Source organism: Acinonyx jubatus, chromosome D3, assembly GCF_027475565.1.
Source record: "Acinonyx jubatus isolate Ajub_Pintada_27869175 chromosome D3, VMU_Ajub_asm_v1.0, whole genome shotgun sequence".
In the NCBI taxonomy this organism is placed as follows: Eukaryota; Metazoa; Chordata; class Mammalia; order Carnivora; family Felidae; genus Acinonyx; species Acinonyx jubatus.
Window position 1 is genome coordinate 25,947,351 of NC_069392.1, and position 27,117 is coordinate 25,974,467.

Below are 27,117 nucleotides of genomic sequence, written 5' to 3' on the forward strand. Positions count from 1 at the left end.
TTCCATGCCACACCCCTGCCAATGACTTCTCAGTTGACCGTCACCGACCACCTGTTAAAGCCCAGACTCTCTTGTTCTGCCAACAGTGACCCGTGGCCTGGCCTCTGCCAACATCCTCAGCCCCTGTTCATGACGCTCGGCATCTTTTGTGCTCCAGCCACGCTGAACTACCCATGCAACCTCATCACTGATCTCTGCACGTGCTGTACCCAGCACGGGTTGCCCTTCGCTCTTTCTCTCACCTAATTCCTCCAAATTGTCCCATAGGGTTCAATTCAATCGTCACCTTCTCTGAGGTGTCTTCCATGAATGCTACACTCTCACCCCAAATGTTTTAGTGAGGTGTTCCCTGGGGTGTCCCAGAGCCATCCCTCTGTATGGAAATTGCCTGTTTTAGCCTTTCCCTCACCCAGCGAGACTGTCTTCTGTCCATCCCTGTATCTCTGGCACCCAGCACAGAGCCTGGTGCAAAGCAGCCACTTGGTCAAAGCTCAGTGGAATCAAGGATAACGACTTTAAATTAACATCACGGAAGGCACATTCGGTACAGAAATTCACCAGATACCTTGCCTATCCTCGCAACGCTCCCGTTCAATGAGGGATCAATCATGCTACTCCATGCCGCTGAACTCTGCGCTTAAGAACGGTTAAGATGATAAATGTTAGGCTGGGTATATTCCACCACAACGAATAGCGCAAAAGCCCTGCGTGCAGAATCCGAGAGCCTGAGTTCGAATCCCAGCTCCACCAGAACCTGGCTGGGTGGCGACGGCCTCAGTCACCTCCGCTATAAAATGGGGCTAATTCCCAGAGTGGGAAGGCTTTATCTTTTGAGGTCCGTTCCAGGTGAAGGATCTGGAACTTTTTCACATCGTGCCTGCTCTGTGATCAGAGTTGGCACATAAAAGGCACAAAGTATCCAGCGGGTGCGCACCTAATGAGTGCACCTCATTAGGAAAGACGGCACCCTTGGGTCAACGAGAGGCACGTATTAGGCACACAGGGGACTTCATCAAGGCCCGGCTTACACCCTGACAATCAATTCTCTCTGCTGCCATCTAGTGTCTCATGACCATATTGACCTTCTCTGGCTGTCAAACTCGTCTTCTTAAATCCTGAGGTCTTAACTGCTTTGCACACAGAGGCTGACAGTTGGGCCACCCAAGCACGTGTTCATGTATAATTCATGGTGTATCACGTTGCCTGGCAAATGAATATTTATCAGCTTTTTCATAAGAGGCAGGATGGTGTTTCCTTTTGTTGCTACCAAAATTCTATGCTGTAGCAAATGAAATTTGTGAGCAAATAAAAAGAGAATAAGAAGGAGCGAAAACTCCCAGCCAAGTCCATTCCACTTGTAATTTTCCATTTTCCGAGGCCCTCCAGCATGTGTATGGAGGTGGTTTCAGTTTGGCTACAGGAGAGAACTCCTGAGTCGTCCAGAATAGAATCGTCCCATATGCTGTACCTATTGCCCCCGCAGAAAACGCCCCCACACCCCACTTCTGTGCTGCTTTGGATGGCAGACGAGCCCCAGACCCTTTCTGTGGCTTCCCTCCAGATGCTCTGAACAGAGATCAAGTTTGGGGTGAGCCAGGATAAGGAACCCCGAATGAAGACTGGTCCAGACTAGACGGTGGCATCGAGCCAGGCAGTCTCATGACTTCCAGACTGGGCTGCCACCAAGGGAGAGGATGCCCCTGCAGCAGCATACGAGCTGGGTCTGATGCCCCCCCCTCCCCATGGTGGGTGAGGAGGGCTACGTAGAAGGTACCGCCCTGTCTGCAGGAGGTGACCGACCCGTGCCCTGGTCCTCACTGCAGAGAAGAGCCAAGAAGGGGCCTAAGAACTGTGACTTTGTTTACCCTTCTTTCCTCATGACTCCCTGGTGGAAGATCCCCGTGCTGATGATCTCGGACATGCACGGGCACACTCGCCTGGAGGCGGAGTCTCAACGCGGTTGTGAAAATGGAGTCTGGGTGGCTTGGCTACCATCACTCTGGCCTTAAGAGGATGCTGATACGCAAACTGATGCTAATGTTGATGACAGTAGTTTACATACACGGAGCCCTCACTCTGAACCCGGCCCTGTGTCAAGCACGTGAACTCCACTATTGCGTGTGATCCTCAAACACCTTCTGTAGGTGGCCACTGTTGTCGTGCCCACCTCACAGATGCCATAACCGAGGCAGAAAGATGACGTCGCTTGCTTACACGCACACGGCCCCAGCTAGGAGTCACCTGCAGGTCTGTTTGACTCTGGAGGCGTGCTTTCTCGACTGCCCTCCCTGGAAGCCAGAAACTCAGGTTCAAGGACAAAACCCGCAACAGCACTTGGCTGTGTGGCCTCAGGGGAATCCATTCATCTCTCTGAGAAAATCACTTTCTCATCTGCAAAAAAGGATACAATAGCGCTCACTTTGCAGGGCTACTGGGAGGACGCGGGGCTTTGCAGATTCTAAAGGGCTCTGTAACCGTTGATAGGCCAGTGGCCGTTCTCAGTGGAAATATTTATTGATGGTTTGACACTGGGGTAAAGACAAGGTCCCAGCCACAGGGGTATAGGAGTTTATGGTGGATGTGCAGACAGGAGACACACAGAAGCAGAAATACAAGGTTAGGCATTTGTTTTCATTCATTCATTCATTCATGCATTCATGCATTCATGCATTCATTCATGCATTCATCCAACAATGGACTGAGCCCTTGCTAAGACCCAGAAAACGCATAGGACATGTAAATAATTTCAGACAAGGGAAGTGCTACACACACATTAGAACAGGATGATATCACGAGGCTAAGCTCTGAGCCGGCATCTGAAAAGCAAGATGACACTAGCCACACAAAACACTGAGGGAAGTGTGCTCCAGGCAGAGGGAACAGCCAGTGCAAAGGCCCTGAGGTGGTGTTCACGGCGATTCTCTAAGAAGTATGGGCTCCGGTATGAAACACGTCCTGAATATTGGGGACCATGAAGCTCTCCTTTCATGGACTACTCCGGAAACAGTGCCAGTGCTGAGTTGGAACTCCTTTTGAAAACGATGGCTTCGCACCTTCCTAGGGGCCCTCCTAGTGGCACATGCCTGCATTCTTTCCCTGCAGTCCGTCATGCAGGGCTTCAGGAGGGCCATTCCTAAGTGACAGGGCAGGGGGGGCAGTCGGGAGCAGAGGTCTGAGACAAACCTCACACCGCCCTCGGGGCGCCTGGGTGGCTCAGTCGGTTAAGTGCTTGACTCTTGGTTTTGGCTCAGGCCATGATCTCACGGTTCGTGGGCTCGAGCCCCACTTCAGGCTCTGTGCTAACCGTGTGGAGCCTGCTTGAGATTCTCTCTCTCTCCCTCTCTCTCTCTCTCTCTCTCTCTGCCCCTCCCCTGTGCGTGCTCTCCCTCTCAAAATAAATAAATAAACTTAAAAAAAAAAAAAAGCTCACTCGGCCCTCATTTTTGCCCCCAGGGCCCGGGCCTCAGATGCCCACGGGTCCAGATGCCCCGCCCCGCCTCCCCCACTGCCCCACATACCTTCCTCTCGTCTATGCCCTCGGAGGCCGACGTGAGCTTCTTCATGAGGACAGGGTCCAGCACCTGGAATCTCCGGCGGAATTGAGCGAGCCCCACATGGTCAGCATAGCCTGGGGGTGGGGTAGGGAGCAAGCAGAACATGGAGTCCAGGTGAGAAGGGCAGCCCGGGGCCTGGATTCACAGGCAGCCCCCGCCCTGCTCCCAGCCTTGCGGCTCATTTGCTGGGCAAACTCCCTTCTGGGGCCTCAGTTTCCCCATTTGTTAAGAGATTGAATTCAGTCAGCATTTCTCAAATATGTTCCCTAGAACACCAACCCTATAAAGTGCTCCACTGAAGGGCACCTGGGGGCTTGGTTCTGTTGGTTAAGTGTCTGAATCTTGTTTTCATGCTCAGGACTTGATCGCACGGTTCGCGGGTTTGAGACCCGTGTCTGCCTCTGCTCTGACAGCACGGATCCTGCTTGAGATTCTCTCTCTCCCTCTCTCTTCTGCCCCTTCCCCACTCATGCGCTCTCTCTCTCTCTCTCTCTCTCTGTCTCAAGTAAATAAATAAACTTTTTATAAAAAGTGTTCCACTGAATCCTCCCAGGGCGCCTGGGTGGCTTACTCGGTTGAGCATCCGACTTCAGCTCAGGTCACGATCTCACAGGTCAGGAGTTCAAGCCCCGCATCGGGTTCTGTGCTGACATCTCAGAGCCTGGAGCCTGCTTCGGATTCTGTGTCTCCCTCTCTCTCTGCCCCTCCCCTGTTCACATTCTGTCTGTCTGTCTCTCAAAAATATATAAACATTGGGACGCCTGGGTGGCTTAGTTGGTTAAGCATCTGACTTCATCTCACGGTTTGTGGGTTCAAGCCCCGCATCAGGCTCTGTGCTGACGGCTCAGAGCCTGGAGCCTGCTTCTGATTCTGTGTCTCCCTCTCTCTCTGCCCCTCCCCCATTCACCCTCTGTCTCTCTCTCTTTCTTTCAAAAATAAATAAACAAAAAAATTAAAAATATAGATATGTATAAAACATTACAAAATTTTTAAAAAGTGTTCTGAGAACATATGGAGAAGCAGCACTGTGATCTGCCCTCTGGGTCACGTTGTGGGCCAGGATCAATGCCCAAGGCTCCGTGGACCACCGCAGGAAGATGTGGGATCGGTTTCGCTTAGAACCTGTTTGACCACAGGGGGAAAAAATGTTTTTTGGTCCAATACTTATGCCCACCCCACTTGTGGGAAATGCTGCATTGAGTATCTTCTAAGGGTTTTTTTCAAAAAATCTAACATGCAGGATGGACACAGGAGTACCCCTCTGTGTGGAAGCTCCCGAGAGTTTGCTGGAAAGTTCTCTGGAAAGCTCCCGAGAGAAGGTGACATTACAGGCGGCCTCTGCAGGAGCCGTAAGAGTTTGTCACAGGATTGGGTGTGGAAGGGGTGTCTGGGCAGAGGGAGCCAGAGAGGGGTGACCCAAGGCTGGCTCCTCGGTCATAGCAGAAACCAGCATTTGCTGAGCACAAGACACTAGATTAACAACTTCCTTGTGTTATAGGCACTCAGGGGGCCTCTATCATTATACCCATTTTATAGATGTGGAGAATGAGGCTCAAAGAGTTCAAGTCGCCTAGCCCAAAGCAGCATGGATAGTAACTCTCCCATCTGGGATTCAGACCCGGACAGAGACTATAACCAATCCAGGGGGCAGTAGCCAATAGTGAGGTCAAAGATGAGCGGGGACCAGATCCCAGAGGGACTTGAAGTCAAATTGCAGGCCTCAAGGTTTGGACTTTGTCCTGAAGACAAGGGGCACGGTGGACCCTTGGTTGACTCAAAAAGACCCCTTCACTGGCCAGATGAGTGAAGGTCTGGTGAAATCTGACTCCACTCTGAGACTCCACAAATGCACGAACCACGAAGAAGGGTGATGGTGGTAGGTACATGTGATGAATCCAGGGTGCCTTCCTGGGGGAAGAGGATGTGTCAGGCCAGGTTCCCAGGATGCTGACTGCGCAGAGATACGAGGTTACACGCGTGCCCTTTTGAGACAGAATGATCTGGGTTCACATCCCATTTCTGCCCTTATCAAGTGACCCCATCTCTTTGAGATTCAAGTTCTTCATTTGTCAGGTGAGGATAACAAGTTCTGGGCAAGGGGTCACTCTAAGGATTGAAACAGATGACTGACAGAGTAACAGATACTAACACGGATTGATGCTGCTCCATATCCAGGCAACTCTTCTAGGTGCTAGCCTCTTATTAACTCACACACTGCTCATCAGCTCTCTGACACCTGAGCTATTAAGGCAGAGGAAAGAGGGACATGATCTAGGGACTTGCCTGCTGTTGGCCACAGTCAAGGGCAGGCCAGCCGCCTCCGGGGCCTGAGCCACGCCCACCAAGCTGTACAATACGTAAGGTTTAATGAGCATTTACTATATGCCAGGCGCTGTGCTAAGAGCTTGGTAAGAATGATGTCAGTTAGTGGGGCGCCTGGGTGGCTCAGTCGGTTGGGCGGCCGACTTCAGCTCAGGTCCTGATCTCGCGGTCTGTGGGTTCGAGCCCCGCATCGGGCTTTGTGCTGACAGCTCAGAGCCTGCAGCCTGCTTCCGATTCTGTGTCTCCCTCTCTCTCTGCCCCTCCCCTGCTTGTTCTCGGTCTCTTTCTCAAATAATAAACATTAAGAAAAAAAAAAAGAATGACATCAGTTGGTATGTATAATGACACAATGCCAGCACGTCATAAGTACTCAATATGCTGCATACATCTGTGTGTTTTATGTGTGCACACTGGCGTATGCATGCATGAATTATATGTGCATGAATTCGAAATCATAAATATTTGACATGTGTATGCATCCATGTGTGCACGCAAATATTTCTTCTATGGTGTAAGAGAGACAGAAGTCAGTTTGAGCAGAAAAAAAAAAAAAAAAGAGGAAATGACCAAGCCCGGGAGGCAGAAACTGAACAGTTTTATCACGAGACCTCAAATCTTTACTTAGTTGGAAAATTCGTCCTGCCCCAGGCAGGCCACACCAAGAATGAAGAGGGCAGAAGCCCACCACAGTGAGACCCAAGGTCGAGGACGGGGACGGCTGAGCTAAGCAGGCACGCAGGGGTGCAAATGGGCGGACCAGGGTGTCTTCAAAGGCCCAGCACCCCCTGCCAGCCAGCCTGCCAGAATCGATCGGCCACCACTGTGACCATTTTGCGCTTCCCCTGTGACATTATCTGTCACCCCTCGACTGTGGTTGCGCGGGCAGGAGGAAAAATCAATGAGGCGCTCAGAGAAGTGAGGGTCTCGTCTTTGCTTCCAGCTGCTTCCAGCCATTCTGTCAAATGTCTGGTGCCCGGGGTGGGGTTACTAACACGGCGGGAGGAGATGGGGCCGTGGCCACAAGCCAGGTGTCAGCGACCACAGAGATGTTTAACGAGCAGTGGCCCGCCAAGCCAGCCTCCCCACTGGCCCATCACCCCATCCTCTGCAGAGACAATGGCCATGCCTGAGCCGTTTCAAATGTCAGGGACGGGGATCCATGCAGCGGCCGCTGGGGTCCGAGAGGGCGAAAAGAATCAGAAGGATTCAGAGAGAACTCGACTCCTACGATGAGCTATGTGGAGACCTTGGGCGCATGGTTGCCTTCTGTAATATAGACCTAAAGAGTTCATTCCTCTGATTGAACCCTCGTCTTCTCCTTGCCACCTCCTTATCTCTTCAGCTCGATCCAGGGAAAGCCAGACCTCCAAAAGTGGACAACCTGCCTCAACGGCCACGACCGCCCCACTCATTTTGAACCCCAGTCCCTGAAAATCCAGGCTCTTCCCTGCCTCAGGACCTTTGCATATGCCGATCTGTCTGCCTAGCTTTCCACTCCAGACATGAGCTGTTTGCTTTCCATCGAGACCCAAGTAAGATGTTACCTCTTCCAGAGGTTTACCCAGTCTCTCCAATGAGAGCACAGGGCTCCCTCCTCTATACATCTTGTACCTCCTGCATCCCCATGTGACAATGCAGGCCCCCGTCACATGTCCCCACTCTGACCTCCCAAACCACGCTGAGCATCTTGAAGACCAAGGTATTGCTCGTTGTGTGAATTTCATTTTCTATTCCTAGACAGAAGCTCCCTGGACGTTTGCTCTAGAAAGGAAGATGAGCAGGTCACAGCCCCAGCCTTCCAGGGGTGCACACGCCCTTCAGGAAATAAGAGAGGCTTCGGACTCAAGATCTAGGTCCGATCCAGGCTCTGCCTTGACCCAACCGTGTGACCCTGAGCAAGTCCCCCACCTCTCGGAGCTTCCGTTTTTCCATCTGAAATCATAGCTCCCCTTTCACAGGCTTATTATTTCACAGAATAAAAGGGATGCTGGATGGAAAGTTCTGGCACATCGTTGGTGCTCCTGGGAGTTTCTTGGCTGCCACCAGTTAGTGGGCACGTCCGAGGAGTCAGACATAAGGTGCTTGCTCCCTGGCCGTCTCTTACCTGCCCTGTGCAGACGCAGTGCCTCCAGGACGCAGGACCCCGCAAGCTGCACCCTCAGCGCAGGGATGTCCAAGGGCAGAGGTCCTCCTGTTCCGGGCTTATCTCCACCAGGCTGCGGTGGGGTCAGAGACCCCTGCCCGCCTCTGCTCTCCCCCGCGGGGCCCGGCACAAGGCAGTGGATGAAATGTATCTGAGACCGTCTGATCATGCTGGTCAGTGCATCCTAGGAACAAGAGGATAGCTGTCTCAGGGTAAGATGGACAGGGACGCTCCCCCAACATACATTCAGCCTAGCCTGGGCACCTTTGGGGGTCCCTGTGTCCTATACCAAGGACCTCCTATTTATGGCCTGATTCACTCATGAGAAATAGGGGAACTTTATCACAGCCCCTATAACCGATGGGGAAACTGAGGCATACAGAAGGCAAACACAAGAGGGCCCCGGGTCACACAGACCACTAGCAGAAGAGGCGGGCTAGAACCCAGGACCTACTCCTACAGGCTTTTCGTGTATAATCTGCCACGGGGATTTTTCCAGAACTTGTCCTGCCACGTCCCACTTTCTGGACTCAGTCTGGCCACTGACCAATCGAAGTGCTCTCGTCTGCTGTCGGATTCGTGTATCTAGGTCCCGTATTTCCAGCCAGTGCGAGATCCTGCAGCCCTCCCCCAGGGAGAGCCACGTGGTGAAAACATAAGCATTTGGGAGGCGGGGCTGGTCTGGCTGTGATATTTGTCACTCTGGTCAAGAGGGTATTCCTGGTCCCTGGGAACTTCCCAGAGCTGCTCAAGGCAACCCCAAGTAGGCCAGGCTTTGGCCTCAGACTTGGACAGATCACCCCCGGCCCCAGGGATGTGACGGCAGACGTTCCTTCGCTGCTCTGAGCCTCAGCTTCCCCCTTTGTGGAGCGCAGGGGGACGCCTGCCCCTCCAGGCTTGCAGAGGAGGCTAGAGGTGATTCGGGTTGACAACTCATCCCGGAGGAGGGCAGGGAACGTGGCAGTGGAGGCCCCGGCTCCGTGGGGACAGGGCTGCCGCTCACCATCTGCAGCTTGATCTGGGAGCACGGCGCTTTCCTCCTGACCGCGGCGAAGCTGCTGGCAAACGCCTTCCTCACCGTGCAGCTCCTCTGTAGGGCCTGCTGGGAGGTGCCCTCCAGGCCGGCCACGGCCCGGCACACGGGGGGCAGCTTGGCCCGGGCCTGGAACAGACTCCTCAGATCCTCCCTGGCGGGCAGGAGGCAAAAGAGAGAGGGACTTTAGGGGCTCGTGGGGGACGGGCCCACCTTGCTTCTTTCTAATCTGCTTCCCGAACCATCCCCTTGAATCACACATCCTAGCTGCTACGCTTTCATCCACGGGGCCTCCTGCCAGGCGAGCCTTCGCTTCGTGGCAAACGCCAGCTTCTTTCTCCATAGCAACAGGAAGATCTAACGGACGGTCTTGTCACTGATACACCTGCAGGGATCCCACTGAGCCTGCACTTTCAGAGGGACAGAGAGAGAATCCCAAGCAGGCTCCACACCGTCAGCCCGGTGCCCGACGCGGGGCTCGAACCCACGAACCGCGAGATCATGACCCGAGCCGAAATCCAGACTGAGCCACCCAGGCACCCTGCCTGTGCTTTTCTTAGCGAAGTCATCTTGGTTCTCCCTAGAACAGGCCCAGCTCATAGCGGGTGCTGAGGATACAATTCATGCCAGAATGAGTAACTGACGGGCTCAGCAGGCAGTTTCTGGACCTGCGAGGTCCCGTGGGTGAAATGTCCCACCCGATGGCCAGCAGAGGACAGTGCCCTCCCTCGGCACTCCTGTAACGCGCAGGTGCAGGCCCAGGACTCCTTAAGCGTCTGCTCTGATAAACCTGAACGGCCCTGCCTTCTTGTTGGGGCCAATAAGGACTAGGAAGGTTGGGCACACCCTGCTGTGCCCTCGGAGGAGGCTGGGACCCAGAGGGAGCCTCTGGCCTCCCGCGTCCCCTCTGCGCGTCCCCAGTCAAAGGACGCAGGCAATTTCTGTCGCTCTCTGCAAGTCCAGGCTGCATGCCAGCCCCAGCCCTGAAGCCACATTACCTCCCTCCCTCCGTGCCTCACCGAACTATCCAAACTATTAAGGAACCGTCTTGTCCAAACGATCCAAAGGTATTTCAAGTGGTTAAGTGCCTGGCAGAGCACAAAGATTAACACTGGCTTCACTACCCTGGTGTTGAAATAAAAATCTGGGGGAGGAGGCTGTATGAGCCCCTCCTACTGGAAGCAGGAGCCCCGCGAGGAGAGGTCAGGGCCCTGGGGCATGTGGGCACCACCACCCCCCCCTCCCCGGTACAGGGAGAGGAGGCTGTGCCCATGACCCTGCCCTCCCGTATGTGGATTGCCCCATCTCTGGGGCTAGTAGATCTGACTTCTGGTGTTCAACGGGAGGTGTGCCCTTGGGCAGGTCACGTCTGCTTTGGGCCACAGCTGGAGATCAATATATATATGGAACAAAATGCTTTGACCGCAGCAGTGAAACTTGAGTGTGCTTGTCAGCAAAACAGGTCCCCAGAGAGATCAAGTGGGGCCCAGGAATCGGAATGTTAGACCAGCAGTGAATCCGGTGAATCTGACACTCTTGGGGGCGGAAGCACACTCTAAAAAAAGCACTGTTTGCTCTCAAAAACCACCAATGCTTGGCTCTCAAACACACAAGACACCCTAACGGCACTTACCCTCGAAGTTGCTGTCTTTCTCCGCCCCCAAGGGCCACGGCCTTATACACACTGTTCCTTCTTCCCACAGTGTCCCTCCCTCGCCAGGCCATCAGGCCAACAAAATCTGGCTTCCCTCTTTCTAGGGGACCAGAGCCACGGGATGTTAGAGCAAGAAGTGACACAGGGGCCACAGATGCGTGTTGAGGGCCTGCTACGAACCAGGCTCCTTAATGAGCCATCCGTGACGCTGTGCCACCCAAGTGTCACGTCAAACACGTAAGCCTGGCCCTATCGCTCCCACTTCTTGGAGTATGGAACTGAGGCCCACGTCATGCAGCCTAAACGAGGCGAAAGCAGAATTTGAACATGTGCCTGACCTCAAATCTGTGCAATATCCACAGATCATGCAGCCTCGTCCAATAAACACTTATTTTGTGGAAGAGGAAACAAAACAAACAAACAAACAAACAAATAGACCCAAGGGAGAGAAAGTGACTGCCCACGGTCACCCCGGTGGGGAGGGCAGGGCTAGGACCTGACCCCGGCCCCCTGGTCCTCCATGCTGTCCTCTGTGTGCTCACCGACCTTCCTTGTGCCCCTGCTCCCTGACTTGATCTCCTTTCAGGACCTGTGTGCCCTTGAACCTGCCAGCACACTGGGCTTTCCAATCAACTGGGACCATAATGTGCATAGAACTTCTACAGGGACGATCTAGACCCCAAGCGTGTCCCAGCTCTGCCACTCTTTTGCTGTGTGATCACAGGAGGGCCATTCACTGACTGGGGCCTCGGTTTTCTCATCTGTGAAATGGGGCTAAGGAGGCAGTGTGGTTGCCAGGAGTAACCAGAGGCTTATCAACCGTTTATCCTGATGCAGGGTGCACAGCGGGTTGTCCCTAAGTGTCTCCTCCCCATCCCCACGCCCCCAGCACCCCTTTGGTTCTCTCAGCTTCTGTTCTGTGTCCGAGCCCTGCCCCCGCAGGGCGGGAGCGGTGGGGCGGGGAGGATCGGGATGCATATTTGCGTGCGTGCGCGCACAGGCACAGGGCAGCATTTTCCAGTAACTGCGGGCTGCAAGCAGCCGTGGCTGTCAGCCCTCCTGAGCAGAGCCGTCAGGGATTGCAATGGGCCGCTTTCCTTTTCTAACACCACAAAACGTTATCACTTCAGTTTTATGACCCCCGAGTCCTAGGATGTTCATAAAATCGTTCCAGTCACAGCATCTCCCAGATACTTAATGAAAGGCACAAGGCCAAAATAAGAAGTCTCTGCCTCTTTTTTTTTTTTTTTTTTTTTTGGCTTTTGTGCCACCTGCCCCAGAAGCTAGCTTTTCTCTTCGGCTAGACTCACGCTGGCCCCAGAGACACACTGCCCCGGAGGGATGGGGTTCCCTCACTCACTGGGTTGTGGCGACTGCATGGCCCCGGGGGAGGAGGGAACCGCAGGGCACCGAATGCCCCTGGCTGGCTCCGATCCCCGCCGGGCTCACCTCTTTGACTGCTGCAGCACCGAAGGGGCGTCCAGGGCCGAGAGGTTGGGCTTGCCTCTATGCAGCCAGCCCGTGAGGTCATAGCGCACGGGGTCCTGTCCCAGCTGGTGGAAAATCTCGAACTGGAGGGGCTGCTCACAGGCCCGAAGGGCAGAGGTCCCTGAAAGCAGACAGAGCACGTGAGCGTTGGGGGCTCGGGCAGGGAGGACACTCGGGAGGTGCTTGACATCCCCCAGAACACACTTTCTCCACGTAACTATGTTTCCAGACAGCTAAGCTACCGGTGCTGGGCACCAACATCTCGCCTGCTATACGTAGGTACGTCTGCGCGTTATTTCCTTTCTAAAAACAATTTTTTAATGTTTATTTATTTTTGAGAGAGAGACAGAAGGTGAGCAGGGGAGGGGCAGAGAGAGAGAGGGAGACACAGAATCCGAAGCAGGCTCCAGGCTCCGAGCTGTCGGCACAGAGCCCGACGCGGGGCTGGAACTCACGAACCTCGAGATCGTGACCTGAGCCGAAACCAAGAGTCAAGACGCTCAACAGACTGAGCCACCCGGCACCCCATGCTACATTTTCTAATACTCGTGGAAATAGATACATAATTATTAAGTATTTTGAAAATCATTTTGAAATGGCATCAACCAAATAAGTGCACAGCCTACACTTGGGAGACGCTGACTGGCACTTGGTCACAAGGGGCAGCGCGGGGGAGCCCGAGGCGCTTGGAGCTTCGAGAGAAGGTCTGCGTTCAAATCCTGACTCTTCCTGCTACTACCGTGTGTCAGGGGCCAAACCTCTTAAGTCTCTGACCCTCTGTCTCTTCCTCCGTGAAATGCAAATTATACATACCTCCCGGGGTGACATAAATCTTAGAAGAGATAACGTGCGTAAAGCATGTTGGCAGTGTGCCTGGCACACAGTAGATGCTCAGTAAGCCGTAGTGGGCGTCCCAGCCACTTCCTGCAGTTGACCTTGTGCGGATGTTCTGGAGCCACAAAGCATTTATCTCCGTATTCCCAATATTCGGCGTCTCGTGCCTGGTAGACGCGAATGGAGCCCGGAAGTGCTTGTGGAAGGAATGAATGAGCGAATCCTAGTCATGAGTCAATCACGTCACTCTGACTGCGGTGAGCTCTCAGGTTGAGAAATGGACCGGACCCGGACCAATTACTATCAGGAGCGGTAGTACTGTTTTGGTTCTTCCACGTATTCCGAATTTCTGTGAGTTCCCTTCCTCCTACTGTCCCAGGGTCCTGAGCCCTTCCCTCAAAGGCTGATTTTCCACCGCTCGGCTGCCGTGAGCTAGGAAACAGGAAACCTGCGTTTCCCGGAATTCTGTACGCAGTCAACAGACTCTGAGGGTCTGCAGATGAGGAGGGGACGTGGCTTCTGCACTCGTGTGTGGCTTCTGAGAGGCCCTTTGTGTTCAATACCCCAGGGCCGACCGAGGTCACCAGCAAGGGGCACTTATGATGAAGTCAAGTCTTTCTTCCTCAAGTGCTTCCTGTGAGGCCTCCAGGGCCATGCAGTCCCTGCCCTCAAGGGGTCACCTTCCAATGAAAGCAATGACAAAGCGTCTTGACAAGAAATGACAAAGCGTCTTGACTGGAAGCAGCTTGAGGGCAGGGACCACGTTCATCCACAGTTATGTCTAGCAGCCAGCACAGAGCTGGGCTCTGAATGAGGACCCCAAGAGCATTGGGGGAGGAGGAGGAAGCAAAGGCAAGAGAGAAGAAAGGACGTTCGTGTTTGCTAAGCCCCAGCCAGCTTCTGCTGCACATACTATGTGCATGATGTCCCTCGATCCCGCTCAGGTCTGTCAAGTGAACATCCCTGGGCTGGTTTTCTAGAAGGTGACAGGGAGGTCCAGAGATGAGACAGCTCGGCTGAAGTTGCATAGCGCGTGTGGGCAGAGCCGGGGGGGAGATACGGGTCTGCTGGCCCAAAGCCTGTGTTCATCCGGGTGGTGGATGGGTACGTGGAGGCATCACAGCCCCGGGAAGCCACTCCCAGGCTCCCAGGGGGCCCGCTCGGTCCTCTCGCCTTCCCCCTTCTTCAGAGGTGATTTCAACCACAGTGTTGTCCATCCAAGCACTGCGGGGGCAGCTCTCACTTTCAGGAGCCCCAAGGAAATGGCTGTAAGACAGAACCTGACTCGGTGCACCTCCCTCGTGTCTCTCCCAGAAGCCCGAGCCCCCAGACTGGGGTAGGGGACTCTCGGGCCCCTGCGATCCCAGCAGCCACCCTCTATGTCTGCACTGTGAATGCCTGTTGCCTGTCTGCCGGCCTGGGCTCCGTGGGGGCTGCCTGCTGGCACGGCAAAGACACCTTCGTTGAGAAGTAACAGCAAAAGCACCGGGTTAGCCAGAAAGCCCCACGTGTTCTGCCTGATAGAACATTCTCATTAACTCTGAGCTCCCCAGAAAGCCCTAGAGACAAAAGACCTTTTTATTTGTCACCAAAATATCTGAATTAATGGGTCTATCTCGGTGGGGCCAGGACTGGAACATTGTCTCCCTTGGAAACTGACAAGCCTCAGGACAGCCTGCTCGGGGTGTCTGGGATCGGCACGTCAGACCTCATGGGAGAAGGAGCAGGTGCCACAGATCTCCCTGAATCCCCTCCTGCCCTAGCCATACCCTACATGACACCTTCTCCCTCCGACCCGACTCGGGTGTCATTTGCCTAAAAGTCAGGATCCAGAAAACATTCCATTCGAGGAATCCATTTCATTCGACTCCGGATCATTGGGTTTTCACATATACATCCATTCTGTATCAAGGATTCATTGTAGTCTTTGGGCCGGCATCATCCTGGCTGATACAGGCAGAGGTGACCACCCAGCCCCTGTCCTCTCGAGCCCGACATTCCCATGAGGACAGATGCGTGATGTCCAGTGGGAGGGCTGCAAGGGAGAAGGGAAAAACAGAGAACGGGAAGCATTCTAGGCAGAGGGAACTGCCAGTGCAAAGGCCCTGAGGCAGGAGTGTGCTTGGGGTGTTTCAGAAGCAGCCGAGAGCGTGGTGTGACTGGAACAGTGACTGGAACAGAGCGATGGAGGAGAGGGGAAGGGAAAATGGCAGATGTCCACGGAGGGCTTGCTGGGTCCCAGGCATAAGAGAGATAGCCGAGAACAAGACAGAGGGGCGCCCTGCACCCTCATCGATCGTACAGGGTAGTTGGGGGATGGAGGAGAAGCCAGGGAAGAAGCAAACATTCCAGAGCCTGGAGAGGCCCTTGAAGGAAATAACCAGGAGGTCAGGGTGGGTCAGAGGAGCTGCAGAGGGGACAGCTTCAGACAGGGGTCCAGAAGGTCTCTGAGGAGGACAAGGCACAAAGGCGAGGGAGGAAGATGTAGAAATCTCTTGCACACCTTAGCTCATCCGTCCTCACACGAGCCCCCTGAGGTGGTATTACCATTATTACCCTTTTACAGACGGGGGAAGTGACTTTGCACAAGTCACACACATTGCAGTTTAGCGGTGGAGCCAGGATCCAGCCCAAATCTCTGGGGTCCAAAGCCTGGGTGAGCTTTTAAGAGCTCTGCGTCCCGTTTTCCTGTGGATCTGAGAGAGGGTCTCCCTCCACCCCACAAAACCACTCCCAAGCCCTGGGCCCGTTCCCTGAACACAGGGGCCACCTTCGGAGCCCAGACGAGGGATGGGGGGTCTGCCTGGCCTCTGGGGAGAGGACTCCCAGGCTCAGCCCTGTCTCTGCTCTCAGGTGCCTACAGGGCCCCGGAAGCCACCTGGCCTCTCTGAGGCCTCACTGACCCCGCCATAGGTGGGAGGTAGTAGAACACACAGTCCCAGGCTCCACAAATAACCGTTCCCTCTGCCCCTCCGTCCTTGTCCACCAGCTGGCCCAGGGGCAGAAGTACTTTGGAGAACACAGATGACCCTGGGACAACAGAGGTAATCACTGCCAGGAGTCAGGCAAGCACTAGGACCCTGCAGGGCGAGGGCAGTCCAGGGTTGCATCCTGCCCGTCCTGGGCCCTCACTCGGCACTTTTGCTCTCACAGACCCCTTCTGCTATTATATATATTTACATGATTATATTCATGGCTACGTTGGTATAAGGGCAAATAGTATTAATAATATATAAACACACTGTATCAGTTTGCTGTGGCTACCATAACAAAGTACCATAGCTGGGGGGTTTAAACAACGGACATGTGTTTTTCTCAAAGTCCTGGAGCTGGAAGTCCAAGGTCAAGGTCTGGGCAGGGCTGTTTCCCCTGAGGCCTCTCTCCTGGGCTTGTAGCCGGCCATCTTTGCTCTGTGCACATCTGAGTCCTAATCTCTTCTTGTCGGGCCACCAGCCATATGAAATTAGGACCCACAGCAATGACCCCAGTTAACCCTAATGACCGTTTTAAAAACCTTCTCCCTAAATACAGCAAATACAGCACATTCGGAACTCCTGGAAGCTAGGACTTCAACACGTGAATGTGCGGTGGGATACAAGTCAGCTCATAACTTACAGGCATACAGGGCCTCCTGGGAGGCTCAGTCGGTTAGGGTCTGACTTTGGCTCAGGTTATGATCTCATGGTTCGTGAGTTCGAGCCCTGCATCGGGCTCTGTGCTGACAGCTCGGAGCCTGGAGCCTGCTTGAGATTCTGTGTCTCCCTCTCTGTCCTTCCTCCACTCATGCTCTCTGTCTCTGTCTCTCTCTCTCTCAAAAATAAATAAACGGTAAAAAAAAAAAAAATGTTTAAACATACATACAAATACATGTATAACCTATTTTTAAATGTTTATTTTTGAGAGAGAGAGCGGGGGAGGGGTAGAAAGAGAAGGAGACATAGGATTCGAAGCAGGCTGTGCGCTGAAGGCTGAGAACCCGACGCGGGGCCCAAACTCACGAACTGTGAGATCATGACCTGAGCCGAAGTTGGACGCTTAACTGACTAAGCCACCCGGGCGTCCCCACGTATATCATATAGTTCATTTTTTTCTTCTGCCTTTAACAGAAATTAAAACATCTGCATGGGCCCCTAAAAGCACTGTGTCTGGGGAAGCTGACCGGGCTGGTCACTGAGGAGCTAAATCCTCTGGGACTCATTTGGGTCCTGATGCTCTGAGCTTGGGCCAGGGAGGGCTGCCGGAGCCATCACATGCCGCTGCTGCTTCTGCTCAGAAAATCTTGTCCCGATGGCGAGTACAGGAATGTTCCGTGAATGTCCGGGACAGAGGCCTCAGCTGGTCCCCGTGGGGCAGGCTTCTGCCATCGCCAGCCCAGCGGATGACAGCGATGAGAGCTGTCATAACGTCTTTCTCCAAATGTCCTCCCAATTTCCTGTAAACTACTCCAGGTGGGCGTCCTACTGTGTGAACACCCCACCCGGGGCTATTTGAGGTCTGCTCAGAGTCACCCTGCCGAAGCACGGACAGCCAGACAGGAACCTGGGGCTGAATGAAGCCAAAGCCCATGACCTCCGACCTCGTGGTTCCTTCTGGATGTCTCCATCTCTCCTCTTGATTCTCTCTCCCCCACCAACCCAGCCCATCACCAAACGCTGTGTGTTCTGCCTGCTGAATACCTCCATAGCCTGCCCACCTTCTCTCTCACCTCCCTGGCCGCCTTCCACGAACTTTCCAGAACTTGAATCTGACCTTACCTCCTGTTGCCTAGAATCCTTCATGGCTTCTCATAGTTCTGGGGTTGAGACTAATGTTTTTTTTTGGGGGGGGGGCACAAGAGCCTCTGGCAGTCTGAGCCCAGATGACATCTCCAACCTTGTCCTGACTCCCTGGATCGCGGAAGAATTAGGTCCGCCTGACGCACACCATCAAGAGGGTCTGTCCTCCTAGGTTCACCAGATGATGTGCTTATCTGTTAGCTTGTCCACAGTCTCTACCCACGTCCTCCCTACGAGGACACTAGGCCACACCAGGCTGGCTCATCGTTGCATAGCAAGGTTCTCAGAACAAGGTAGCCACTCAAAGGGGCACCTGGGTGGCTCAGTCGGTTGAGCGTCTGACTTTGGCTCAGGTCATGATCTCACAGTCTGTGAGTTCGAGGCCTGCGTCGGGCTCTGTGCCGACCGCTCAGAGCCTGGAGCCTGCTTCCGATTCTGTGTCTTCCTCTCCCTCTGCCCCACTCCTGTTTGCACTCTGTCTCTCTCTGTCTCTCAAAATGAATAAACGTTAAAAATATTTTTAAAAAAGGTAGCCACTCAATGTATTTGTTGACTACACGAATGAATGAACACGTAAATGAATCAAAGCACACGCAGGCATGTGCACAGACATCTGTGCGCTCCGACCCCCACCCCCACCCCGCCTCATGCAGGCCTTGTCAGGGTCTTTTCCTGCAGCAGACAAGGACAGATTCCAAGTCCTAGGCTGGACTCAGCACCCTTCTCCCTTCATCTTTCACCCTACTCCCTTACCTTCGGCCTCAGCCCCTTTCTTCTCAAAGGCTGCACAGAGACGCTCGAGCACCATGCTGTCACTGGAGCCCTCCACCCGGAATTCCTCATCCAAGAGCCAGAAAAGGCCCCTGGAGTCCTCAGCACCTCCAACAGCTGGTAAGCGGACCTGGTGGAAAACCCAGGATCACCGAGGAGCCCTGATCCCTGACAGAGGCCAGTCCTAGGCTTCTCTTCCTACCTACAGGAGTCGGGAGATCTGAGTCCCAGGCATCATGGCTCAGACGTGCTGGCCCGGAGCCATGATCCCTCCCACCCCCAGATGCTCAGTGTGGGAACCTCAAACCTTAACAAGCTCTCAGTTTCAGGAGGTACATTCCGGCCTCTGTCCTCACTTCCTGTGTGACCTTGGGTAACTTACTGCACCACTCTGAGCCTCATTTCCTTTTATGGAAAGTAGAGACTGGCAATACCTTCCTCAGAGGGCTGCAGTGAGGAATTAACAAGGGAGAGCACCCTGTAAATTACACATTCCAGAGGCAAACAAGCAGCTGGGTGTATTTGTGCACAGCCACACATCAAAGGATTAATCCCATCCATATCGCTTTCTCTTAGAAATCTGCGTTTTTTTAAACTAAACTCTTAAGAGGGGGAGGGAAGCGCCCGGGGAATGTTCTAGAGGAGAAGGTGAACTTGGCTTCATAGCACAGCACGGAATTTTAAATCGAGCCACGAGCTTCAGAAGCCGTCTAGGTAACTCTGAAGTTTCGTTCACAGTGACAGAGAGAGACCTGGAGAGTCTAAGGGCCCACAGTGAGTGGACACCACCGAACTGGCCCCAAGTGCTTATGATGGAAATGTGACGCGTGCGGTGACCAGATGTCCCCTGGTGACTGGGACTGCGGCACCTCCCAGGACGTGAGCATTTCGGCGCTGAAGCCAGAAAACCAGGATGGTTGGGTGCCCCACCCACCCCGCTCGGAGGGCCAGAGAGGAGAAGGGACACACACCCAGGGTCACACGGAGGGGCACCGGGGCAGAACCAGAGCTGGATCCCAGCTATCCCGAGCCTTCACCTCGCCTTTCTTTATGGGGGTTGAAAGTGACAGCCAGCCCATCCTCAGCTGGGAAGGTAGCTATTCCCAGCCACTGTACAGGCGTCCAGGGGACCCCACCACCCCTCCCTCCTCACCCTGCCTGGGTCGTCCCTCCAGGCCAGGAAGCATGAAAGCGAAGGGGGATCAGCCCAAGAGGGGCCAACAGGAAGCATAAACAGGCAATGGCCGGTAGGGCTCACGGACAAGGCAGCTTTGCGGGGACAGGTGCAGGCCACTATGAGCCAAGAAAAGGCTTGGAACCCACCCCGGGCCGGCAGGAGACAAAGAATGAGAAAAGTGGCCGCCTGTGGTATCACCCGGCAGGAGAAACATGTGACCTGCAGGCCACCTCGCATGCACCCAAGCAGCCTGCCAGCCACTTTAGACGCCAGATCTCATCAACATTCACAGCCGCCCCAGGGGAGACCACCGTTCCCATTTTGGAGATGAGAAAACTGAGCCCAGAGAGGCGATGCGATATGATCAAGGTCACCGGGATCGGCCCCGAATCTGGCAAGTTGAGTGAAATGGCCCAGGGCAGTTCTGAGAGGGGGTTGAGCAGAGGTATGCGGGTCTGGGGCCAGCCCCGCGGGCTCTTGGGATAGGAGAGAAAAGTGAAGACTCAGGTATCCCCCAAACTGAAGGCCATTGATGCCTGGACCCACCGTTGCCCCCACTCTCATCCCCCAGTGGCCCCTATTCTTCCTGTGTCTGCTGGACTTTGCACTTGAGTCTGAGGTCCTGACCTTTCCAGACGAGCATCCATCCACTGGGCACTGGACCTGAGCCCCCCTCAGCTTAGCACCGAGCACAGACTCAGACATCAAGTAGAGGGGTGGTCCTCAACCTGAGAGGATTTGAAGATTTGTTGCCCCGGGGCCACACCCTCGGATCAGTCTGGGAGTGGGTCACCAGCTTCAGTGTCTTTAACAACCCCTGGGCCATTCCAGGGACAGATAGCATTGAGAACCAGTGGCTTCAAGACTCGAGTCATCTAATATTTCAATTAAAACCTCCGTGGCATCTCAGAGCCTCAGTCGGCTGGGCCCCGCGTTACCTGGGAAAGATTCTGGTCCACGACAGCCACCGTGGTCCCTGGGGAAGGCTCCGGGAGGTCAAAGGGCACGGGAATACCTTCCTGCAAAGTCACAAAAGTTCAACATTAGTTCCTTCCGTGAGCTGACCGGGGTGAAAAACTTCTAGAGGAGAAAAGAGAAGTGAAGGCTTTTGCCTTCCCTTAACTTTTTTCTTATTATCATTTTTAAAATAGTTTTTTAAAGTAATCTCTACACCCAACATGGGGCTTGAACTCACAACCCCGAGATCAAGAGTCACGTGCTCCACTGACCGGGCAAGCCAGGCTCCTTCCTATTATCGTTTTGTTAATTGTGGTAAAATACACACGGCATAAAAATCTACCTTTTTAAGTGTAGAGCTAGAGGCATTAAGTAGACTCACAGGTTGTGCAACCGTCACGACCCCCCACCTCCTGAACTTTGTCATCTTGCAAAACAGAAACTCTGTCCCCAATAAACACAGGCTCCCCGTCCCCCCTCCTCCGCCGCCAGCCCCTGGCAACCACTGTTCCACTTTCTGTCTCTAGGAATTTGACTTCTCGTGAGTGGAGTCATACGGGATCTGTCCCTTGGTGACTGGCTTATTTTGCACTCAGTATGATGTCCTCAGGGTTCATCCACGTTGCAAAGGATCAGAACTTCCCTCCTTTCTATGGTTGAATAACGGCCTATTGTGTGGACACTTATTTACACAGGAATTCACCATCCACTGACGGACACGTGGGTTGCTTCTAACTTTTAGCCATTACGAATAATGCTGCTGTGCACATGGGTGCAAATATCTCTTCGAGACCTTGCTTTCAATTCTTTGCGGGTAGATACCCAGAGAGAGAATTGCTGGGTCACATGGTAATTCTATTTTTTTTTTTAATTTTTTCCCAAACCAGCATCCTGTTTTTCACAACAGCTGCACCGTTTTAGATTCTCACCAGCAACACACAGGTTCCCATTTCTCCACATCTTCACCAACATTTGCTGTGTTCTGTTTTTGGGTTCGTTTATGTTTTGATAGTGACCACACTACTGGGTATTAAGTGATATCTCAATGTTTTGCTTTGCACTTCCCTAAATTTCATGGGCTTATTGGCCATTTGTATATCTCTTTTGGAAAAGTATCCATTCAAATCCTTTGCCCTTTTTTCAAGCAGGTCGTCCGTATGCGTCTCTCAACACCCCCATAGCCTTTGTATGAGAAGAAGGGTTGTAGACCGACATTCCAATAACATCCTGACCTTGTTCATCCTGGCGGGCTGTCAGCAATCGTGGTGACAGCTTTATCAGGAGCCGGTCATTCAATCCAAACTTTTCTAGGATTTACCGAATAGCTAATGAGCGCTGGGCTGAACACTGGGTGCCCGAGGGAGCAAGCGTAAACTAGGGCTAATGACAGTCGCCTGCAATACAAAAGTCACCAGAAATGTGCGGGCACGGCTATGCACCACGATGTTCATCGCAGTGCTGTTTACAATAGCTTAATCGTGGAAAACAGCCAGACGTGCAAAGGAGGGTGGAGACAGAATTGGACGTAACCACTGAAATGCATGATTACTAAAAGCTGCACGTGGAAGGAAGACACGTGAATAGCATGATGGTGGGCGGAAACCAGCAGACAACGACATCCTGTGTAGGGAAGGATCAGAAATCTGCAGAGAAGACGATAAATGGAAAATAAGTGGTATAAAATACAGACAGCAGTCACAATGGTCGCCTGTGGCCGGTGGGGCTAAAGGAGATTAGGTTTTCTGCTTACGGACACTTCTATGCGCTTTCCAGTTTTTGAATAAAGAACACGTATTGCTTTGATCATCAGAAATAACTTGAGATATTGTGGGAGCTGCTGTCATGTACTGAATACCTAATACAGCCTGGACGTTTTCTATCCTACTTCATAAGATACTCAAAGCAGCCCTTTGAGGCGGTGTGGTAAAAATGATTTTAAAAATAGCCCCTGTTGTCTCCCCTTCTGTGCCTCTCTCTCTTGCAGTTTCTGCCATCAAGAAGGGGAACCTATTTCCCACCCCTTGAGTCAGGGCTTAGCCCCGGACCCACCGTGACCAACTGAATACATAAGGGACATTGCCAAGTCCAAGTTGAGGACTCGAGGGGCCCAGCACATGCCTGCTCATCTCTTGGAACCCTGCCCAGTGCCATGAGAGCAGCCTGGGCTAGCCTGCCGGAGGATAGGACATTCCATTCCTGGCTCACAGAGGAGTGATCCCAGCCAAGGCCTGCCCGGATCAGCTCACGGCCATCTGACCCCCAGACACAGGAAAGCACCAGCCAGGACCATCAGAGCCACCCACCCACCCTGCATCTGCCCACAGACACAGGAGCTGGCTCAGCCAAGACCAGAGAACTGCCCAGGCAATCCAGAGACTTGTAGGCAATAACAAGAGGTAATTTTTTAAAGCCACTAGATTCTGGGGGCACTTTATTACGTAGCATTATTGTGGCAGTTGATAACTGATACAGGAATCATTTCTATTTTACATGTGACAGAACCAAGGATCAGAGAGGGCACGTGCCTCTCCTAAGGCCACACAGCCAATAAGTGACAGAGTTAGAGTCAGATGCCAAGGCTTATCATCAGCGTCACGTATTTGAGATTTATCCATGCTGATGCTTTCATGTTCATTGCTGTCCAGGCTCCAGCCAAAAACAACAAAAAAACAAAAAACAACCAAAAGCAAAACAACAAAAAAACAAACCATAATTTCAACACCCGTTATCCTACTGATACGCAAGATGATCATTTCTAACATTTTGCCACTAGCACTTGCTGGAGTCAACGCGGTCCCCTTCAGGGAGGAAGGAGGGGGTGGATAGGCCGGGGGCGTCCTGGGTGCTGGCAGTGTTCCCCTTTTGCCTTGGGTGACACATGCATGAGTATGTTCATTGGGATAAATTCACTGAGCTGGACTCCCCTGCTTTATGCATTTTCTGTGTGAATGTTATATTTCAATTTAAGCTGCTTTTTTTTTTTTTTAAAGCAAGAAGAGAAGGGCTGGCAAGGAAAGTACCTGTACATGTTTCCTGGTTCATGCCCCAAGAGAAGTGCACCTTGGGCTTTGTTAGCTATTACCACGCTAGGATCCAAAGGGCTGTGTGTCTCCTTATGTCCAGTGTTTTCACCCACCCACTGAGCACAAAGGGCTTTCCACCGGGAAGACGCAAGAGGAACAGGTCACGGCAATGAAGGGACAGCCAGGGGAGCAAGGCCTGGGGAGCCCCGAGTTCCCTGGTGTCTGTGGACGGGAGGGCATGGGGGGCCGTGCATGGAGATGGGGAGGCAGCAGAGGCCCCGGGGAGCCGGGGTCCGGAGTTAGGGCTTTGTTCGGTGGCGGGCCAAACAGGATGAAACCGGGGGTTACCGAAGGACCAGACCATTCCCCCCCAGCCCCGGCTGGCCTCACACCCGCCGCTAAGCCCCGCGGAAGGCCTGTCACACCTGTCGGTATCGCTCCAGCGCAGAGACGAAAGTCCGCTGGTAGAAAAGCAGCTGTAACCGCTCATGGGCGTAATTGCGGCACAGCTCCTCGAAGGTGGCCGCCCGGTCCTTGCACTGGTGCCGCGGGTTCTGAAAGCCCGGGGGGTCCACCACCATGATGGAGGCCATGGAGAGGTGGCAGGAAGAGAAGGACCTGGGGAGAGAGGGGCGAGGCCCCGAGGCCACATGGAACCTTCCGGCCCTGCTGGTCCAAGTCTCTCCCACTCCCCCCATCACAAACGTGGAGAAACTGAGGCAGCATGCTGGGTGGATATGGGGATCCAGCCGATCTAGCGCCCAAACGAGGCTCAATACCGATTCCAGGATGTGTGACCTGAGGCAGGTTAATTAACCTCTCTGAGCTAAGGTTTCCCCAACTCTTAAATGACAGTAGGATGAATAAGATGATCCCAGGGGATACAGTAAGGATCAAGGGAGTCAGGAGCACCTGGGTGGCTCAGTCGGTTGAGCGTCCGACTTTAGCTCAGGTCACGATCTCGCGGTCTGTGAGTTCGAGCCCGGCGTCGGGCTCTGTGCTGACCGCTCAGAGCCTGGAGCCTGCTTCCGGTTCTGTGTCTCCCTCTCTCTCCGCCCCTCCCCCACTCGTGCTCTGTCTCCGTCTCTCAAAAATGAATAAACATTTTTTAAAAATTTTAAAAACAAGCCCTTTCAAAGGGGTGCCTGGGTGCTCATTCGGTTGAGCGGCCGACCGGCTCAGGTCATGATCTCACGGTTTGTGAGTTCGATTCTCTCATCATGCTCACTGCTGTCATCACAGAGCCTGCTTCAGATCTTCTGTCTGTCTGTCTCTGTCTCTCTCTCTCTCTGTCCCTCCCCTGCTCGCTCTGTCTCTCTCAAAATAAATGCATTTTAAAAGCTTAAAAAATATATTTTAAATGTCACAAGGCGAGGGAACCAATTAGCACAGGCCCTTGTCCTGACTTAGCGGGTCCCCCCAAATTGTTAATTTTTATTGCTGGTATCTTACAATCACCATTAGTAAGAATTGCTTAAATACATTCTTTCTTTTAATCCTCGCAATGACCCTGGGGGACAGAGCTATTTCGCAGGTGCAGAGGGGAGATCCGAGAGATGAACAGCTATGCCTTGGGTGGCCAAGGTGGAATTTAAGTCCAGCACTGCCCGGCTCAAAAACTCACTCTTCTCTTGCTAAGAAACAAACAAAACAAAAAACAAAACAAAAAAAAAACAAAACAAAACAAAAAAACTGCTAAAGCGCCCCCTGCTTGGGCTCATCTGCGTGCCTGCAAAGAGGCCACTGTTACCTGTTGATGAGTGAGACCACAGCCGCAAAGAGCTCTTGGTACAGGCCCGAGGCCATCCCCTCCACACACTCCACGCCCGTCATCTTGAGCCCTGGAGTGGAAAAGAGGGAAAGGCAGACATCCGTGGTCAGGACCTTGCCTGGGGCCAAGGACCACACTCCACAGGCATCACTGCTGGCCTTCGAGAACCCCTACTCCACTCACATACCTCCCTCCACTGCCGAAATTGTGTACCCACACTCAGGACTAAGTCCAAGTGTCTTATTGGGACTTACGGGGTTCTGAGTAACCTGCCCTACGTCTTCTCCAATGAGCGCTCCTTCTCATCGCTTGGGGTCAACCCAGTGTCACCTCCCAGGGCAGCCTGCCTTGACCACCACTGTGTTAAGCCAATTCTCAGGCAATCTACCCCCTCAAAAGAACTGTTAGTATACAAGACAGTATTGGTAGCCACAGGTTCTTAGGCTGCACAGTGGACATATCTGTCTGCTGGTCATCGTGTCCATCCATTTATTTGTCTGGGCTCTAGGCTTTTCTCATCTTGCACGAATGAAACTGTATACCCTTCACTCATTCTCTCCCATTTCCCCTCCCCCCAGCCCCCGGGTAACCCCCACCCTATTCTCTGCTTCTATGAGTGTGACTGTGTTAGATTCCACCTATAATTGGGAACGTGAAGTGTATCATTCAGTTGTAAAAAAAAGGAAATCCAGTCACTCACTACAACACGGATGAACCCAGAGGACATTACGCTACGTGAAATAGGCCAGACACAGAAGGACAAAGGTACCCTGCTCTTAGAGCACTGAGCTCAGTATATCTTTACTGTGTAGTTATTTTATTAACAACCTCCCCCCATGTCCGTGCCCGGCAGCAGGCCGGGAGTGACCCGAGGATGGGGACCGTCTCTGGGTGTCTTGGCTCCCAGATCTACAGTGCCTGACACATAGTAGGCACTCAGTGAACTTCTGTTGTTCCCTCTTTCTGGAGGGAACTTTGGCAATCCTGTGGCAGAGGCCATAAAATGTTCGTACACTTGGACTTAATAGTTTCACTCCTGGGCTTTTAATCCTAATGAAATATTCAGAGGAACAAAGATCTCTGGGTACATATGTTCTCCTGATTGTTGATTACATCGGATGAAAATCGCTTTTTTGAAGCAACTTGGATATCCAACAATAGCAAATGGGGTCAGATAATTTGTAGTCTGTGCAAAGGAGTGCTTGAAGTCAGGCAGAGATGAATTTGGAGAGAGATGGAAAAGTGCCTACTTGTGATGTTAGGAGGAATGAAAAGGCCCAGCAAACTATTAATACAGTCACGGTCTCAATTTTGTTTAAACACACACACACACACACACACACACACACACACACACGTCCCATTAAAATAGCTAGCCCTGATTAGGGTGCCTTGAGTGAAGCAGAGTGAGAATTTGCGACGGGAGGGTCAGATTGTAAATCCTGACCCTCAGGTTTCGGGTCCATCCGCAGAATCGGAAACTCGATTTTCAAATCTGCGCTGTGCCTGGAGATACAATTCTGTTTGTACATTCCAGGCAGCCCCAGTGCAGCCCCAAGGCACTTCCCAACCCTCCTGCAGCTCCACTCCCAGCCTGAGCTGTTGCTAGGCAACC

General features: G+C 53.0%; 1 protein-coding gene across 3 annotated transcripts in view; it reads right to left on the reverse strand.

Moving 5' to 3' along the window:
- Positions 1-27,117, reverse strand: part of MYO18B (myosin XVIIIB) — a 255,506-nt gene that overhangs the window by 159,893 nt on the left and 68,496 nt on the right. For all 3 annotated transcript variants that reach the window (XM_027050907.2, XM_027050908.2, XM_027050910.2), the window contains 8 exons: positions 25,482-25,572; positions 24,157-24,349; positions 20,690-20,770; positions 18,557-18,704; positions 12,156-12,315; positions 9,023-9,206; positions 7,981-8,203; positions 3,519-3,628 (listed from right to left, as the gene is read on the reverse strand). In XM_027050907.2, the coding sequence (XP_026906708.2) occupies positions 3,519-3,628; positions 7,981-8,203; positions 9,023-9,206; positions 12,156-12,315; positions 18,557-18,704; positions 20,690-20,770; positions 24,157-24,349; positions 25,482-25,572 (1,190 nt within the window). The remainder of the gene's footprint in view (positions 1-3,518; positions 3,629-7,980; positions 8,204-9,022; positions 9,207-12,155; positions 12,316-18,556; positions 18,705-20,689; positions 20,771-24,156; positions 24,350-25,481; positions 25,573-27,117) is intronic.